We start from the raw sequence: 17,500 nt of genomic DNA, 5'->3' as shown, positions 1-17,500 counted from the left end.
TGACATGTGTATCTCACTGCTGTGTTAACTACCTTCATTTGATAATATAATCATTTATTGAATCATGTTACTTTGTTACACAGTATAGTTTCCAAGAAATAAAATCCTAATAGCATTCATAATACCTTCAAACAATAACACATTGTCACGTCTCATTCTTCTGAAAAATGAACACAACACAGCACAAGGCAATGCAACGCAGCACAACGCAAAGCAGCACATATCGCTGCATTTCTACAGTAGCTGAACTTAAATTGTATGCACTGTCTTGAAAGTCAGTACCCAACAAAGATTTGCTCAGCTGAGCTTTTGCGGATCAGCCCAGATATATACTGAACAATACGTTTCCATAGTGACTCTACAAGGATTATGGAACTGCGCTGTGATTGGGCGAAACTATTTGAGGAAACTTCTCCATCAGCCAAGATGTAATCGCGGCACTGGTGTTGTGTGGAATCAGGCGAGCGGGGTTGCGAAAGACGATTAAGTCCTTGTTAATCTAGCAAGTCTGGCTAATTAAGATTTCAATCAAGTCACAGCCACACCATAGTAATTACACTACTACTCAGCACGTCATTATTTTTCATTATGTGTGGGTTTATTTATTCTTAAATGTATTTAATATATTTTATTTTTTGCATTTCAGTGTTATTCAAAGACAATGTGAGGCCTTTTTCATTATTTTTTGTGAGGCCTTTTTTCATGTCCCCTCAGACATTTTCAACCATGCCAGCAAAAAAGTGCAACAACCGTCAGCCTAACAGGACTTTAATAGCCTCTCTCTGCAGTGGTTCTGCATTTACAAGATAGATGCTCCAGATGCTCATTATTTACCTCAAGGTTGTTATCACCCTGTAATTCCCCCATTATGGGAGATATCCATTATAATGCATATGGGACAGTAAAAGGGTCAGCAGCTGTAGCAGCACAGTACAGTATAATGCAGCAGACAGCAGGCTGTAACGGTATTTGACAGCCTCACTGTGCCAGTGTGTGCCCTCAGGGAAGCTGAGAGCGGGGCGAAGGGGTCAGTTGTCATGGACCCAGGGAAAGAGGGGGGCCAATATTGGGTCTTTAGTACGTTGTGTATGTGTTGAGGGAGGGCAATTTCAGATGATTTTGTCCTGGGCCCGCCCAGCCAAAGCTGTCAGCGGCCCTGGACAGCCCTACTGTGTGCCAGTGTTGCACCCCAGCGGTGCTGATGCTGAGGCAGCTGGCCCGGGCCCAGAGCTGGATGCAGGATGCTATAAGCATCATCATCACTATCCCCTACGGAGGCCATAACCTTCAGCTCACCATCTGTCATAATAGGGGAGAGGCTCCTCCTGGGTAGCACATGAAACAGAAAACAAAGGCCTCTTTAAAGCGGGAAAGATCCATTGTCTGTGAGTTTTTTTGCATTCAGGTAACAAGGCTATTTGTTTATTTTTTATATTTTTTAAATTAGAGTTTTGCAGACTCAGGAGAAGACTGAGGCAGCCTATGTGGAATTCAGTGAATTGTCCTAAAGGGTTGTTTATACAAGGGTATTACATGCTGGTCTAGTTTATCATGAAAAATAGACTAAAATGCACTCCATGACATTGAAAAAACAACATCTAAATCAGGTCAGGACTGTGGGATGTTTTTGTTCCAGACTCGTCCTTTTTGATAACACAAAGTGAGTAAAACTTTTTACCCCAAAAAAGTTCAGCTCTTAAAGTTCAAGTGCAAACACAAGTGCATCATACATATATTTTATGATGCAATAAAATATTGTAATATTATACAATCATGTGTTATAAAATGCTAAACTATGTATTGTAACATGTATAATACATATGAATATATAAGTATGCAATATAAATATAGGATTTGTGATAAAGTTTAAAAAAGACTTTGTATAAGCATTACTGTATAATCATGCAAAGCCGACCAAGTGCCACTATCCAATTTGGTCTGATACTACACCTTTATAAAGCCCCTAATATACAGACCAAATTTGTGTAGCTACATGTCCATATATGATACCAAAGCAATATAGAATATATTACGATAGAGAACAATATCATAAACATAGGTCTACCAGTAGGTCTAATTTCAACACAGGAGCTTTATATGTTTAGTTTAGTTTAGTTTAGTTGATGTACCTAGTATAATGTACTTACCTCGCATTACGCTTTCTTTTAAGTGCCAGAAACAATATACTGTAGAATGTAACCCTAAAGAGAACCAACAGTATAAGCATACACTAGGTCTAGCTGTACTTCCAACGAGGGAGCTTTATATTATGTACTTCCTTTGACATTCCCCTTTCTTTCAAGTGCTGGAAAAACTATAGCAGCTTGATAGCATGCATGCTGTTTGTTTTGCCAACTAGCAAACAAATCCCTGCTATAGTTTTTTTTTTTAAATCTGCATGTGCTTCATGTTCTGATAGTCCTCTTTGTTTTCCTTCTCAAAACCAAACTCATTTCATATTTTAATCAAAACCATTGTCTAGTGACAATCTACGGATGATTTCAGGCCTGTGAAGTACATAATAGCGATTATGACTTTGCTCATAATGAGGAAGGCTGGATGTTGGATGTGGCGAGAGGGGTACGGGGTGGGGGGACTTTGAATAATATTTTTGACGTGTTCTGGTAATTATGTATGTTCAGGTAAGTAGTGTGCTATTGTGTCTGAAATGGTTGCAAACCCTACATGTGGTTTAAAACGTACCACAGACACCAAAATTCCCAGATAAATACAGTACAATGTTATAATAGCAGGTCAGTATTATAATGGGACATTGCATAATACAATTAACAATCACCACTCACTGGTTGACTTTGATGTACAGAATGTTTATTCTGGTGTATAACATGCGAAGCGGCAGCGGAATCCTTTTTTAAAAGACACGGCCCCTGTAATACAATAGGCTGTTACCAGAATGGCAATGACCAAGTCGTAATGTATTACAAAAAAGGCTGTGTGCACTGTCATAGTAACGTAATACTATAGTAACGGTACAGTAGTAAAGGTTTTTCAGTGACTATTACAGTGTTCCACTGGTGGAACGCTGTGTATTAAGGCACCACCAGAATAAGCATTCAGTAAACGGAAGTACACCAATTCATATACAGGACATTCCACATCAGATTTAAAAACTGGGAGCTGTAAGGTAATAATATCCTGCAAGGTAGTTTGAGTACAAATGTGAGATGAAAAAAAGATGTATGCAGTGAATGTATGAATGTACATGCGGTATTAGTTTGTTTACGTCTGGAGTTTGTTTGTTGTCTGTCGACAGGATGCAACATCATCAGACCACCGAGGGATGGAGGGATCCGATACAGAGGCTTAACTCAGGAGCAGGTGTGTGTGTGTGTGTGTGTGTGTGTGTGTGTGTGTGCGTGTGTGTGTGTGTGCGCGTGTGTGTGTGTGTGTGTGTGTGTGTGTGTGTGTGTGTGCGCGCGCGCGCGTGTGTGTGTGTGTGTGTGTGTGTGTGTGTGTGTGTGTGTGTGCGCATGCGTGCGTGCGTGCCTGTGCGTTTGTGTGTGTGCCTGCGTGTGTGTGCATGTGTATGCATACTGTGTCCATGTGTGTATGTGACTCTAACATGTTTGTTTGATGTATGTGAGTGTTTATAAATTGTGTGTGTGTGTGTGTGTGTGTGTGTGTGTGTCTGTGTCTGTGTCTGTGTCTGTGTCTGTGTGTGTCTGTGTCTGTGTGTGTCTGTGTGTGTGTGTGTGTGTAGATCCGCAGTGTGCAGGTGCTGCCGGTGGACTATGAGATCGAGTACATCTGCCGGGGCAACCGGGTCATCGTGGGCCCCAAGGTCAGGAAGTGCCTACCGGACGGCACCTGGACCGAACCCAACCTGAAGAGCCTCTGTCGTGAGTACACACACACACACTCACACATGCATGTGGGCACACACATGAATACACGCACACACACACACGAATTCATGCACACACACACACACTCACATGAACGCGCACACACACACACACACACATAGACATATAGGCCCAGCATTTGGACCGATACTAGCCAGGAGAGACTATGCTGTGAGTACACACACACACATACAAACACACACACACACACACACACACGTGAACGCACACACAGGATGTCTTCTGATTGGCTGAGCAGGTGTCCATTATTCCTCGAGAACAGGACACCTACAATGTCATGCGACTAAGTTGCGTCTAAGTTGCTTCTTTTCATAACTTTCTGGGGATCTGGCGTTACTAATTCTAAACTGCAGGACCACAAGATCACAAGACCAATAGAGGCGCGTCTCACTAGATTAGGAAGTGGTGCCCATAGCAACGAACCAAGCGCAGTGGTTAATCTACTTTCTCTTGAAGCCTTAGATAATAAACATATTAATAAATTAATGCTTAAATGCTGGCAACCGGGTGATAAGCGAAATAACGGCCTTCGAGGTGTCCTGATATCAAGGGAAAATGGACTTGGCGAAGAGAACAGGTAGAACGCTCCGCCTCGTCCATTATTTCCCTTGATATCGGGACACCTCGTCAGCCGTTATTCCTTACTTATTATATGGTTTGACGTCATCGGTCGAATGCTCCATTCATTTCAATGGGGCTCCCCAACGTTTGCACGTCTGATATTTGAGATAACGGACGGGTTGGTCTATATCAGACCGCTGTCAATGGCAACAAGACTTTTCACTGCTAAAGCGACTTTTCAACAAGACTCTAATCAGCTGCTGTGATAGACAACACCTGTTGTCTAGGCTACCTGTTGCCTAGTGGTGTTCCACAACGGCACTGTTTTGTTTTGCGCAGCAACAATCTTTTGACATGAAAAATTATAATAAACTTAACATTAAGTAAAGAAATGTCCCCGCCATGTGTGAATCATTTAGTGGGGTCGTAATAGGCTCAGTCATTTCAAATTGGTGTTAAAGTTTGGTTTTCACTTCCAAGTTGAAGTTTAGGGTCTATAGAACAATTTGAGTTCGAGTGTCAAACACACAGATAACAAAATGGCCTGCGGGGGGCGCTCTAAAATATATAAACTGCTATAACTTTTGATTATTTAAACCAAATTTAACATATGAGGTATGTATGGATTCAGCATGAAGAGGAATGAAACCAGTGAGCTAAGTATTCGGTTACCAGATTAAAGACACACTATGTAATAAGCACACTTTTAGCCAATGGACAGCAAAATCCGGGCTTTTTTAAGATAAAGGGTGGAAATGCCCTCTAGGTTGCAATGAAAAATCATTTATTGTTACAAGCTATTGTAAATAAAGCCTGGGTTATCACTTAAGTTGATTTGTTCAGAATATCCCTGAAGCACACAGATACTTTGGATTACCTATACACAAATATGACTGCATAAAGCCTATGTCATACTAAGCACCCAACTTGCAACTTTGAGTTTATACATTTAGGATCATGAGTAACAGCTTTTTTTCAATCAAGCCATCATTTTATTCACAAAAAAACTTTATATCTAAAAGAAAGTAAATCAATAATATACTATGAGGAACAACAGTTTTTCCGGCATTCAAAAACAAACAGAAGACATATGGCTAACATTTATCCCAATACTCCACTCTACAATAACTATGACAGAGAACAGATACAATAACAGTCAGTGGTCAGTCTTAGAAATTGCATGTGCACTTGCACAGACGTGTGCACTTTAACTCTGCCTTCATGCACTTGCACCAAGATCTGGCAGGTGTATTTGTACAAGTACTAGTACAGCTGCACTTCACCTCTAGTTGGAATACATCTTTGGCAAAAGCATCTTTGGTAGTGTAGTCCAAATCTGGGAAGTGTCCATACCAGATTGGCAGGCATTTCTGGCAAATGCAGATAATAACATTTTTTATTCCTGTCAACTGTGCTGGTAACAAATGGACAGTTCCCAGATGACAGAGATGTCTTCATAACAGCAGATGATTGTGTCTTCCATGTATGAAATAGTCCTATAGTATTATTCAGTATGCTTGCCAAAGGCCTCTGCCTGCCCCCAGCAAGTATACTAATTGTTGTCCGACAGTTTATTATTTAGTATGCTTGCGGGAAAGCATACTAATTGTTCATCGACAGTTTATTATTATTCTATGTTTTTCCATTCACCTCCATTCATTAGTATGGTGGCTTTGAATCGTTGCAGCGTTAGAGATAGAGACACGGTTTGAGTGCCAAAACGAACAGCTGGAAAAGGGCTCAAGGTGGTGTATTTTTCGCTGGCCTACCCGCTTTCATTCGTTCACCAGATTCGTTTTCCTCAGTTTTCTCTCTGTTCTCCCCTCATTGAAATGAATGGTAGAATGGTCAAGATGATGATGTCACAAACTGTGGCAGTTAGAGTGAGAGGTGACCTGTCCTGGGGTTTTTAATAGAATAAATTAAACCGCTTCACCTTTCGACTAGGTAAAGGCATTGTCAGAGAGGTCTTGGCTCTGAATACAAACTGTGTTAAGATCATTAGCCAAAAATGTTTGAGAGAGAGCAGTTTTAAAATCCCTATGATGTGACCCCATTCACATTCAAATGTGTGAACAGCTCAGCGCATAGGCCTGAATATGTCCACTTTTTGACTGAACCATTTGGCCTAGAAAAGTGATCTCAGCTTTGACATGAAGAACAGGGTTATGCCATTTGTGTGTCAATATCATTTGACAACTTGTAAAACTTTTGGAGATAAGGCTGCACATATTACTCAGCTATTGACTGCCAAACTGTCACCTTTAGAATCTTCATTCATACACTCACACATGCAGCCTTGTAGAACCTGGACAACCGTGGCCTAATATGCTGCTGTGGCAGTGGCCTACTGGGTATCAGGTGTTGGTCTGTCAGAGGGTTGCAGGTTTGAATCCCAACCTTACCTCTCCCTACCCACCCATTGCTGAAAGGCACCTGAAGCATCTCCATACATGCACGCGCCAGCACAGAAACACACAAACACACACACACACACACACACACACACACACACACACACACACACACACACGCACACACACACACACACACACACACACACACACACACACACACACACACACACACACACACACAGAGCTTTATCTCTTTCCCTCGTGTTTCTGTGTGTGTGTATACGACAGCTCTGTATGTATGTGTGTGTGTGCAGAAGCCACAAGCATACTAATAGCATTGTCTCTCCGGAAATGCCGTTTTAATAATAATCATAATAATAATCATAATAATAATAAAAATAATACTATTGATTTCTTCCAGATATATATTTTTTTGTGATTTTATGTGTTAATAGAGTATGGCTTGATTGAAAAAAGCTGGTACTCATGATCCTAAATTCATAAACTCAAAGTTGCAAGTTGGGTGCTAAGTATGACATAGGCTTTATGCAGCCATATTTGCGTATAGGTATACTAGGTATCTTTGTGCTTCAGGGATATTCTGAACAAATCAAGTTGAATGATATCCCAGGCTTTATTTACAATAGCTTGTAACAATAAATTGTGTTTCATTGCAACTTGGGGGCATTTCCACCCTTTATCTTAAAAAAACCCTGATTTTTGCTGTCCATGGGCTAAACGTGTGTTTATTACATAGTGTGTCTTTAATCTGGTGACCAAATACTTAGCTCACCAGTTTCTCCTCTTAATGCTGAATCCATACATACCTCATATGTTACATTTGGTTAAACTAATCAAAACTTATAGCAGTTTATACATTTTAGAGCGCCCCCAGCAGGCCATTTTGTTATCTGTGTGTTTGACACTCGAACTCAAATTGTTCTATAGACCCTAAACTTCAACTTGGAAGTGAAAACCAAACTTTAACACCAATTTGAAATGACTGAGAAAAAATGCACATGCCTACGACCCCACTAATTTAATTATATCCATATAATAAGCGGGTTAACGTTCGGCGAGTCGGTCGCTTTGTGGAATAGCAGCACTTCAGAGAGAACAAGACCCCTCCGCTCCACGTCGGGGTCTAAAGATTCTCTCTATCGTGCTGCTATTCCACGGTAGCGACCTTCTCGCCGAACGTTAACCCTTACATGTACAGTAGGCATGGCACCTGGACTGAACAGACAGAAGAGCCTCTACTGTAAGTACACACCCATGCACATATGCAAACACACACACACACACACACACACACACACACACACACACACACACGCACACGCACACGCACACACACACACACACGCACACGCACACGCACACACACACACACACACACACACACACACACACACATTTACACAGTTTGCAGCAGCTCATTTTTTTCATGATGGAAATGTAAGAACATGGTGCACTATGTACCGGTAGTAATCTATATAAATTGATGTTTTTTTCTGCTCTTGGATCTAGTAGGCACATACAGTATATCAAACACATAGTCTTAGTAATGACAGTAGAAGGCCAGCAATGGTGAAAAATCTTTGAAAAAGTCCTGGTTCCGGTTCGTGATCTGGATCACCCCCAGTATTTAATCACTTGTTCCTTAAGTCATTACTAACAACTCCATAAAGTTTCGTCCAAATTAGTTGATTAGTTTTTGAGTTATCCTGCTGACAGAATCTTTCAAAAAGTCCTTGTTCCGGTTCATGATCCGGATCACCACCAGAATTGAATCACTTGTTCCTTGTGTCATTATCAACTTACTATAGTGAAAAGTGAAAGCCCACTGGGAAACTCCAACCCCCATTGTCATTGTGACACAGCAGTCCACAGCACACAAGTGAACACTGCACACACGAAATTGCATTCATTCCTCACCCGTGCATGGGGGTAGCCCTCAATGGCACCCCTAGGGAGCAGTGTGGCAGGACAGTACTATGCTCAGGGTACCTCAGTCATGGAGGAGAGCACTGGTTTATTATTCCCCCCACCAACCTGGCAGGTCGGGATTTGAACCAGCAAACAGTCTGACACCCTAATCAGCAACAAGTCTGACACCCTAACTGCTCACCCATGACTGCTATTGTCAATTCATTTACATCAGGCAAGAGTTCTTTTTCAGTAACATTTCGGTGAATCAAAGGTTATGGCCATGTGTTTAAACGCCATCTTCAAGCATCACTGTCTGAATAACCTTGTTTTTATTATGCCAGAGCAATGTGGTGTTATGTACCTTGCACTTTAGCCATGTATCAGGGTATAGGTGACCACCCACATTACTTGGAACTGATATGGGATTCGAACATGCAACCTTCTGATGCCAAGACCAACATCAAGCTTTTACTGCCGGAGATAGACCACTTCAAGTCTCTCTCTCTCTTGTGTCCCCAGTTCTGCCCATTGGAGGTATGCCAGTTCAAGCCTGTCTCTCACAGAGTGCCCAGTTTAAGTCTTGTTCTCTCAGTGTTCACAGTTTTGTCCCCTAGAGATAAGCCAGTTCAAATCTCTTCTAGTGTGCCCAGTTCTGCCTGCCAGTCCAAGTCTCTCTCACAGTGTGCCCACTTCAAGTCCCTCACTCTCTGAATGTGCCCAGATATGCCCACTGGAAATTTACCACCTTATGTCTCTTTCATGGTGTCCCCAGTTCTGTGCCAGTTCAAGTGTCTCTTGATGTGCACAGTTCTGCCTGCCAGTCTAGGTCTCCCAGTGTGCACAGTTGTGATGTGCCAGTTCAAGTCTCTCTCTATGCACCTAGTTATGCCAATTCAAGTTGCTTTCAATGTGCCCAGTTCTGCCAATCAATCCAAGTCTCACTCTCTTTCAGTGTCCCCAGTTCTGCCCACCAGAGACATGCTACTATCTATTTCTGTGTGTGCCTAGACTTGGCCAGACATATGCCAATTCAAGTCTCTCTTTCTCACAATGTGCCCAGTTCTGCCCACCAGAGATATGCCAATTCTGACCACCAATCCAAGTATCTCTCTCACAGTTTGCCAACTTCTTCCCACCAGAGATAGCCCAGTTCAAGTCTCCCTTGGTGTGCACAGTCTGGCCCACCAGTCCAAGTCTCTTTCAGTGTGCCCAGTTCTGCTTGCCAGTTCAAGTCTCTTTCAGTGCGCCCAGTTCTGCCCACCAGTACTATGCCAGTTCAAGTCTCTCTTGGTGTGCACAGTCTTGCCCACCAGTCCAAGTCTCTTTCAGTGTGCCCAGTTCATGTCACCCTCAGTATTCCCACTTCTGCTTGCCAATCCAAGTCTCTGTGTGCCCAGGTCTGCCCTCCAGAGGTATGCAAGTGTAAGTCTCTCTCTCAGTGTGACCAGTTCTGCCCATGAGAGTTACACCAGTTCTGCCCACCATTCCAAGGCTTGCTCTCTCTTTACGTACCCAGTTCTGCCCACCGAAGGTATGGATGCCTGACTTAGACCATTGCAGGCAATTCTCTCTCTGTTCCCAGTGTTGCCTCCTGGAGATATGCCAGTGATGCCCACGCAGGATATGAACCTCTGACTTATACCATTGTAGTCAGTTGTGTATACCACTACACCACAGTGCTCCCAGTTGGCCCAAGAGTGAATGTTTTCACTCTTGGGGCAGGACACAAGAGTTTTAACTAATTAACTCATTTAATTAATATGATTTAATCAATGGCTAACAAATGCTTAACAAGGAGTCATTGTTATTGAGAGTTAACAAAATGGGATCTTGACTTAAATCAAACAGTGGTAACTTGCTAAATATGGTACTTTATATGTCAGGTCTGTAGCTGGGGTCATCATGGAGTAGTGGTTAAATGATCGGGCTTGAAATATGAAGGTTGAAGGTTCAATCCCAGATGTGGAGAACTTTCTTCACTTTCTTTCATGCTTCCTGGAACATAACATGAAAATGTACATTGATTTACGTTTAGCAGAGCTGGTAAAGTAACACAAATTCTTTGAACCATGTAAATTGGAACTAGGCTACCTGTGTATAGGCCGTGTGACACTGTGGATGTCAGCAGCTTGAGCTCGGGCAATCATGGATTAGCAGTTAAGCAGTTGGACAGGGGGTAGGGGGATTTTGCATAACTGAACTCCCCTACCACTGCTGCATCATTTTATCTTTCTGAATACATCATAGGCGAATCACAACACTGAAAGTCAAAAGACAGTATGTATCAAAACTTTCTGAAGTCAAACACCTCTAAAACTAGGAGTGGAGTTCCAGGGGTGGGGAGGTATTATGACCTTGGCAGGCTGTGTGGGGGCCTATCTATTTTCCCTGGAGTCATGTTTGCAATTGTTCCGCCACAGTAAATAACTAGGCATTTCATGTCATGGCCATGAGTTTAAACTTCGCTATCTAAATAACCATGTTTTTATTATGACAAAGCAATGCAGTGTTATGTACCTTGCACTTTAGCCATGTATCAGGGTATAAGTGACCACCCACATTACTTGGGTATGGGATTTGAACATGCAGCCTTCTGATGCCAAGACCAGCATTGGGCTTTTACTGCTGGAGATATGCCAGTTCAAGTCTCTCTCTTGTGTCCCCAGTTCTGCCCACTGGTTACATGCCAGTTCAAGTCTCTCTCACGGTGTGCCCACTTCAAGTCCCTCTCTCTCTGAATGTGCCCAGATTTGCCCACTGGAAATATACCAGCTTATGTCTCTTATAGTTTCTCCAGTTCTGCACCAATGCCAGCTCTGCCCACCAATCCAAGTACCTCTGTCTGTTTGCCCTGTTCTGCCCACCAGAGACATTCCTGTTCAAGTCTCACTTGGTGTGCCCAGTTCTGCCCTCCAGTCTAAGTCTCTCTGTCAGTGTACCCACTGGAGATGTGCCAGTTCAAGTCTCTCTCAGTGTACCCAGTTCTGCCCACCAGAGATATGCGAGTCTGCCCTCCAGTCACTCTTAGTATTCCCATTTCTGCCCACAGGAGATATGCCAGTTCTGCCCATCAGTCCAAGTCTCTCAGATATGCCAGTTCACATTGCTGAGGTATGCAAGTCACAGTGCACCCAGTTCTGCCCACCAGAGTTACACCAGTTCTGCCTGCCAATCCTAGGCTTGCTCTCTCTCTATATGTGCCCAGTTCTGCCCACCAAATGTATGGATGCCTGGCTTAGACCATTGCAGGCAATTCTCTCTCTCTCTTCCCAGTGTTGCCCCATGGAGATATGCCAGTTATGGCCACCCAGGATTCGAACCTCTGACTGATACCATTGTAGTCAGTTGTGTATACCACTACACCACAGGGCTCCCAGGTGGTGTAAGGTTGAATGTTTTCACTCTTGGGGCAGGACACAAGAGTTCTAATGAATGATTAGTATGATTTAATCAATGGCTAACAAATGCTTAACAAGGAGTCATTGTTATTGAGTGTTACCAATATGGGATCTTGACTTAAACAGAACAGTGGTAACTTGGTAAATATCATGCTTTAAATGTCAAGTTCATGGTAGTGGTCATCATAGAGTAGTGGTTAAAGGGCTGGGCTTGAAATATGTGGGTTGCAGGTTCAATCCCATATATGGAGATGACCTTCAGTTTATTTCTTGCTTCCTGGAACATAACATGAAAATGTACATTGATTTACGTTTAGCAGAGCTGGTAAAGTAACACAAATTCTTTGAACCATGTAAATTGGAACTAGGCTACCTGTGTATAGGCCGTGTGACACTGTGGATGTCAGCAGCTTGAGCTCGGGCAATCATGGATTAGCAGTTAAGCAGTTGGCCTTTACACATGATGATTCACAACAAAGGATCAAATTAGAATATTTTCTTACATGTAACTATTAAGGTTATGGTATGATCTCAGATTAATAATAATTAATAATGCAAACACACATGGGAAGCTCCCATTGACATTTTAATACACGATAAGGAGGAGACGGGTTGTATGAAGGTACCCTGACCTCAGAACTGTCCCACCCCTCTATCCTCCATGACTGAGGTACCATATAGCTAGGCAAAGTTCATTTATGGTTATGAGTGATGAAAGCATTACCATTGTGTGCAACACTTTGTCGTGATGAGATTTTCCCAGGTGGACTTCCACTGTTCATTCATGTATGTGTGACGGAGGTGTTCCTGCACAGCTTGTCCCCCTCAGGGCCGTGAACTCACCACCTCGTCAACGCATCGGTTCGGCAATGGGAGGCACAGTACGAGACCGCTGAGCTATAGGGCTGGTCTGATACATGCGATTGTTTTGTTTATAAACACGGTGTTGTGAGGAGGGGCAAGATGCTGGCAGCCAACCACTTGAGCTATTTTTTCGACCAACAGCGGTTTCCAACAATCAGAGGTTGAGTTGTGGGCAGCAAGGGTATTGAGGCTCCGGGAGGGAGGTTTACTAACGTTCCACAGCACACTCTCCCCTCTAAACCTCAATGGCACCACTGTAACAGAGTTGTTATCGCACAGTGTGTCCCCCTCGGGGCCATGAATTCAGCACCTCGTCAACACATCAGTTTGGCAATAGGAGGCACAGTGCAAGACCACTGAGCTAAGGAGCCGGTCTGATAGGACAATGCTACCGCACTGTGTTGAGGTTTTGGGAGGTTTACTAACGTTCCACGCCACACTCTGCTAGTTGGCCTCCGTCACACGCATGGGGTAGAAAAGCATATGTCAACAATGAGGTTTATGTGACAAATCATAACCCGAAACCATCTAAAGCTTATCTCAGACTGCTTGTTGTTTTGCTTGGTTTTAATATTGATGCAATGTTATACACTGTAAAAGAGATCAGAAAGCTCCAACATTGTTCACATTTGCAACACTTACTTGCAAAATTTTGGTCTATTGACCAAACAGAAACTAGTGGAGTAGCCATGACTAAGGTCTCGCTCTGTTCAGACTACCATGTGAATTTGTCTGGCTCTTTAGTGTAGCGGTTAGCACTCCGGTTTTACATGCCAGAAGAATCAGGTTCGAGTCCTGACGGGGAACCTGTTTTTGCTACACAAAAAATACCATGTCCCACTGTGTGAGGATGTGCCTGGAGAATGGACGTGTGACACCTCCAGCACCAAACTCCTACAATTGTCTTTCTGTCTGTCTGTCTCTTTGTGTCTCATCGTGTCCTATGTTGTCCTCCAGTGCTGCCATGTCCCCGTGTGTGGACATCCTTGGAGAACGGGCGGGTGACAGTGGAGCCGTCGGGGCCCTCGGTTGAGGGGACGATGGTGCACTACAGCTGCCTGCCAGGCTTCATCCTTATGGGACGAAACTCCACACACTGCACCAAGGCCGGCAAGTGGGACTCCCCCAAACCCGTCTGCCACTGTGAGTACTCTGTGTGTGTGTGAGTTTGTGCGTGTGTGTGTGTGTGTGCGCGCGTGTTTGTGTGTGTAGGTTTTATTTTATGTGTGGGGTCAACTCTTGATGCAATTTCTTTGCTACACTGTAAAACATTTCAAGCCAGTTAAACGTAAAAAGGTAAGTTGCCCTGTTGCCTTTTTGTAAGTTAACTCAGTTCGATGCTTAACTCAACTCAAAGCTTTATCAAGTTGAGTTTACTTACAAACTTAAGACAGGCACTTTACTTTTTTATGCTTAACTGGCAGAAATATTTTACAGTGTATAGTCTTATAATGATGAATCATATATAATGTACTGTTAATAATGTTATATTTGGAAAAAAGTCTTTCAAGTTCTGAGGTATCTGTCTTCACTGTCTTCCTTTTTTCAGATGACAGAGATTACAAAGGTAAGACTAATGGCACTTACTATACTATTTTTGTTTCGTTCATTCTATATCATCCGTTATATCGTCATATCATCCGTCATATTCATTTAGAATTAAGTCTTTAATTTCTCTGGAGAGATGAAATATAGATGAGAGGATAATGAATGCTTTTGCCTGTATGAGATTGAAGATTTCCAAACATTGGTCTTGACAACACCATGCTTTTCATCCATTTAAAGATAGAGTATGTCATTTTTTTCAGAGTTTATTTACAGAATTCATGCTGCTTGTATTCATTATTACTGGAAATACTGCACTTGTCATACTCTTTTTTGATCAATTTATTTAAGAGTTTTACTTATTACAATGTATAATCCTTTTAAAATGTGATCACACTGATGGTAAGCATGGTGTCAATCAGAAACACAGGCGATGATAATTCGCTTCATCATTCACATGTGATTGATGGATTTTTGACAAGGCCTATTGCTAATATAGCATTTTATTCCACGAAGATGAATTGGTTGCTTAGTACAGCATGTGTCATGATGACTTTTCGACACAGTGTTTCTGTGATTTTGCAGAGGAAAAGAATTTTACTCAGAACTTTAATCAGAATTTTGATACAGCTAATATTTGCTGACTCACTTTATTTTGCAGTCTTAATTCAACACTTAGCAAGTCAATTTAACACCCATAATGTTTGCTCATTCAAGTGTTGAATTAATTGTGCAGGGGAAAAAAAAACCATGTAGACTGTAGGCTGCATGTTGCAACAGATGTAAGGAAGCGTTACAGTTCTTTCCTTACCTCTCAAGTATAGGCTACTCAGCGTATACTGTATGTATTACCTGCTTACTCCTGTGCTAACCTTGTTCCTTTTTTGCATCATTGACAGTAGCAGTGTTTTATTTGCCGTACAGTGTACATATATATTTGTTGGCTCTTTGCTTAATCGTGGAAGTCAAACCGAATTAAGCAATCCTTTGATTTTCATGCGTGTCCAAGAATATAGTGAATACGTAGGAGACAGAAAACTGGACAAAAATAAATAACTAAAAATAATTTTCACATCTAAAACAAGACATAAGGTCAGTGTAGTTGACCTCTCTCAAAGGTCACTCTCACAGAAGTGTTCCATGTGAAAGATGACAGTTCCATGTGTAATGTTGTTTGCCTGAATGCTTGGGATTAATGAACAAACTGCATTATTTAAGAATTAATAAGTTCAGTAACAAATAATAACACAGAATTAATAATATTATACACGAGATTAAAATCAAATGTTTAACCTTTTAAAATAAAATAAAAAATTCAGAAAAGGTCCCACGATAAAGTGCCCATACATACATCATGCAGTATACTTCAATGTCCATATGTTCTATCCATTGACACCTTCATTATTACCTTCAGTCTGTCTTTTTACATTGGGATGTGTTTTGTCCGGTGGCATTGCTCTTTTTGATGTGTTTCATCTGAAATGATGAACTCCCTAATCAACAAAAAGGTGTATGAAACATTCTACATCGCACATAGGGCACGGCCTAAAGTCCTTTCATGCATTTCCTGTTTGCAAACAGATTCAGACATGGTCATTACCATTTTGGTGACAATAAGGTTATAACATAGGCCCTGTGTGAAAGTACTAAGTGCACAATATAAGAAAGCTGCAAATTACACAACATCATATAACCAATGTATTTCTATAGATTTCATATAGTTTGATAAAAATATTATACGGTTCTATATGCGGATTGGACATGCATTATAGCTCACAGTTCACCATTTGGATATTCATTGTTTAAATGATTTAATGCATTTAGCCTTTATTGTACAATGATTCTCATGGGTGTAATACCACTAACAATACAGGTTATCTACAGGAAGCCTATGTTATTCGAAAAAGAAGGCCGCGGTCACTATGTTACTGTAACATAAAAGACCTTTGAGGTGATGCACTTACATGCAGTTATCATAAGTATCACTTGGTGGCAGTATAGTACAGCAAATATAGCCTTCCCTGTGACTGAATGCACTTCCGGTAGACACAATCATACACCGGTAGACACAATCATACACATGTACTATTTGTGTCTATGTTTGCAATGGGGCATGAACCAAGGAGGCTGCAGTGTGCATACAGTATGGGGGTGCTGCTATTCAAAGAAACAGCCAGGGTACTGTAGTCATTCCATCAGACTGTGCATTGCCATCACAAGGGTTCAGAGAATTTCATTCATCATCTATTGTCCATTTTGAGGGACTATTGGACATACGTCGTTAGAAGGAACTATTTGTTTTTGTTTGTTTCTTTCTTTGCTTGTTTGTTGTTAGACCATGAAAAGTCAAATGCAGTTGGAAATTCTATCCTTACACACCTGGGAGCTAGTTGAAGTGATTTGAGACACCTCAGACTGATGATTAAATTGTGGTAGTATTGATTGAATCTTAGCATGTTCCCCAAATGCTGGTTTGGGGAAAAGCTCTTACAGTATTTGTAGTGGTTATGAAGTCATACAAATACCTGTTTTAAGGGGCCTCTAATTTCAATGTATACTCATTAGGTGGAATAACGTGTAATAACATGTCAGTACAGCTTTAGTACATTTTATTACATCATATATTTTGTGTATCTACATACCAATACCATACCATCATGACAATTACCATTATATGAAGTGATTTTATAATACTTTGCCAAAGTGATGAATTCTTCCAGGGAGGGAAAGGACTGAACTGAGTCCCAAAGTACTCTTTGTATATATGTAGACGCACAAAAAAATATTTTTTTGTACGGTATGATGTAAAAACATGTCCTACAGTTGTACTTGCGTATGATTACACCGGTTAATACATTGTACCTAATGAGTAAGTACACTGTAATTAAAGGCCACTGAAAATAAAGTGTTGCCTGTACAGGTAATAAAGGGGGGAACTGTGAGGGATAGTGCCTGG

At 41.7% G+C, this 17,500-nt stretch overlaps 1 protein-coding gene across 1 annotated transcript in view; it reads left to right on the top strand.

The window, feature by feature from the left end:
- gabbr1b (gamma-aminobutyric acid (GABA) B receptor, 1b) overlaps window positions 1-17,500 on the top strand; it is a 170,174-nt gene that overhangs the window by 7,894 nt on the left and 144,780 nt on the right. Inside the window, exons 3-6 of the mRNA XM_063184709.1 lie at window positions 3,275-3,339; window positions 3,722-3,860; window positions 13,957-14,142; window positions 14,549-14,566. Coding sequence (XP_063040779.1) covers window positions 3,275-3,339; window positions 3,722-3,860; window positions 13,957-14,142; window positions 14,549-14,566 — 408 coding nt within the window. The remainder of the gene's footprint in view (window positions 1-3,274; window positions 3,340-3,721; window positions 3,861-13,956; window positions 14,143-14,548; window positions 14,567-17,500) is intronic.

This window comes from Engraulis encrasicolus, chromosome 20, assembly GCF_034702125.1.
Source record: "Engraulis encrasicolus isolate BLACKSEA-1 chromosome 20, IST_EnEncr_1.0, whole genome shotgun sequence".
Classification (NCBI taxonomy): Eukaryota; Metazoa; Chordata; class Actinopteri; order Clupeiformes; family Engraulidae; genus Engraulis; species Engraulis encrasicolus.
The sequence above is the reverse complement of the archived record's forward strand: the minus strand, read 5'-3'. Positions and strand labels throughout refer to the sequence as shown.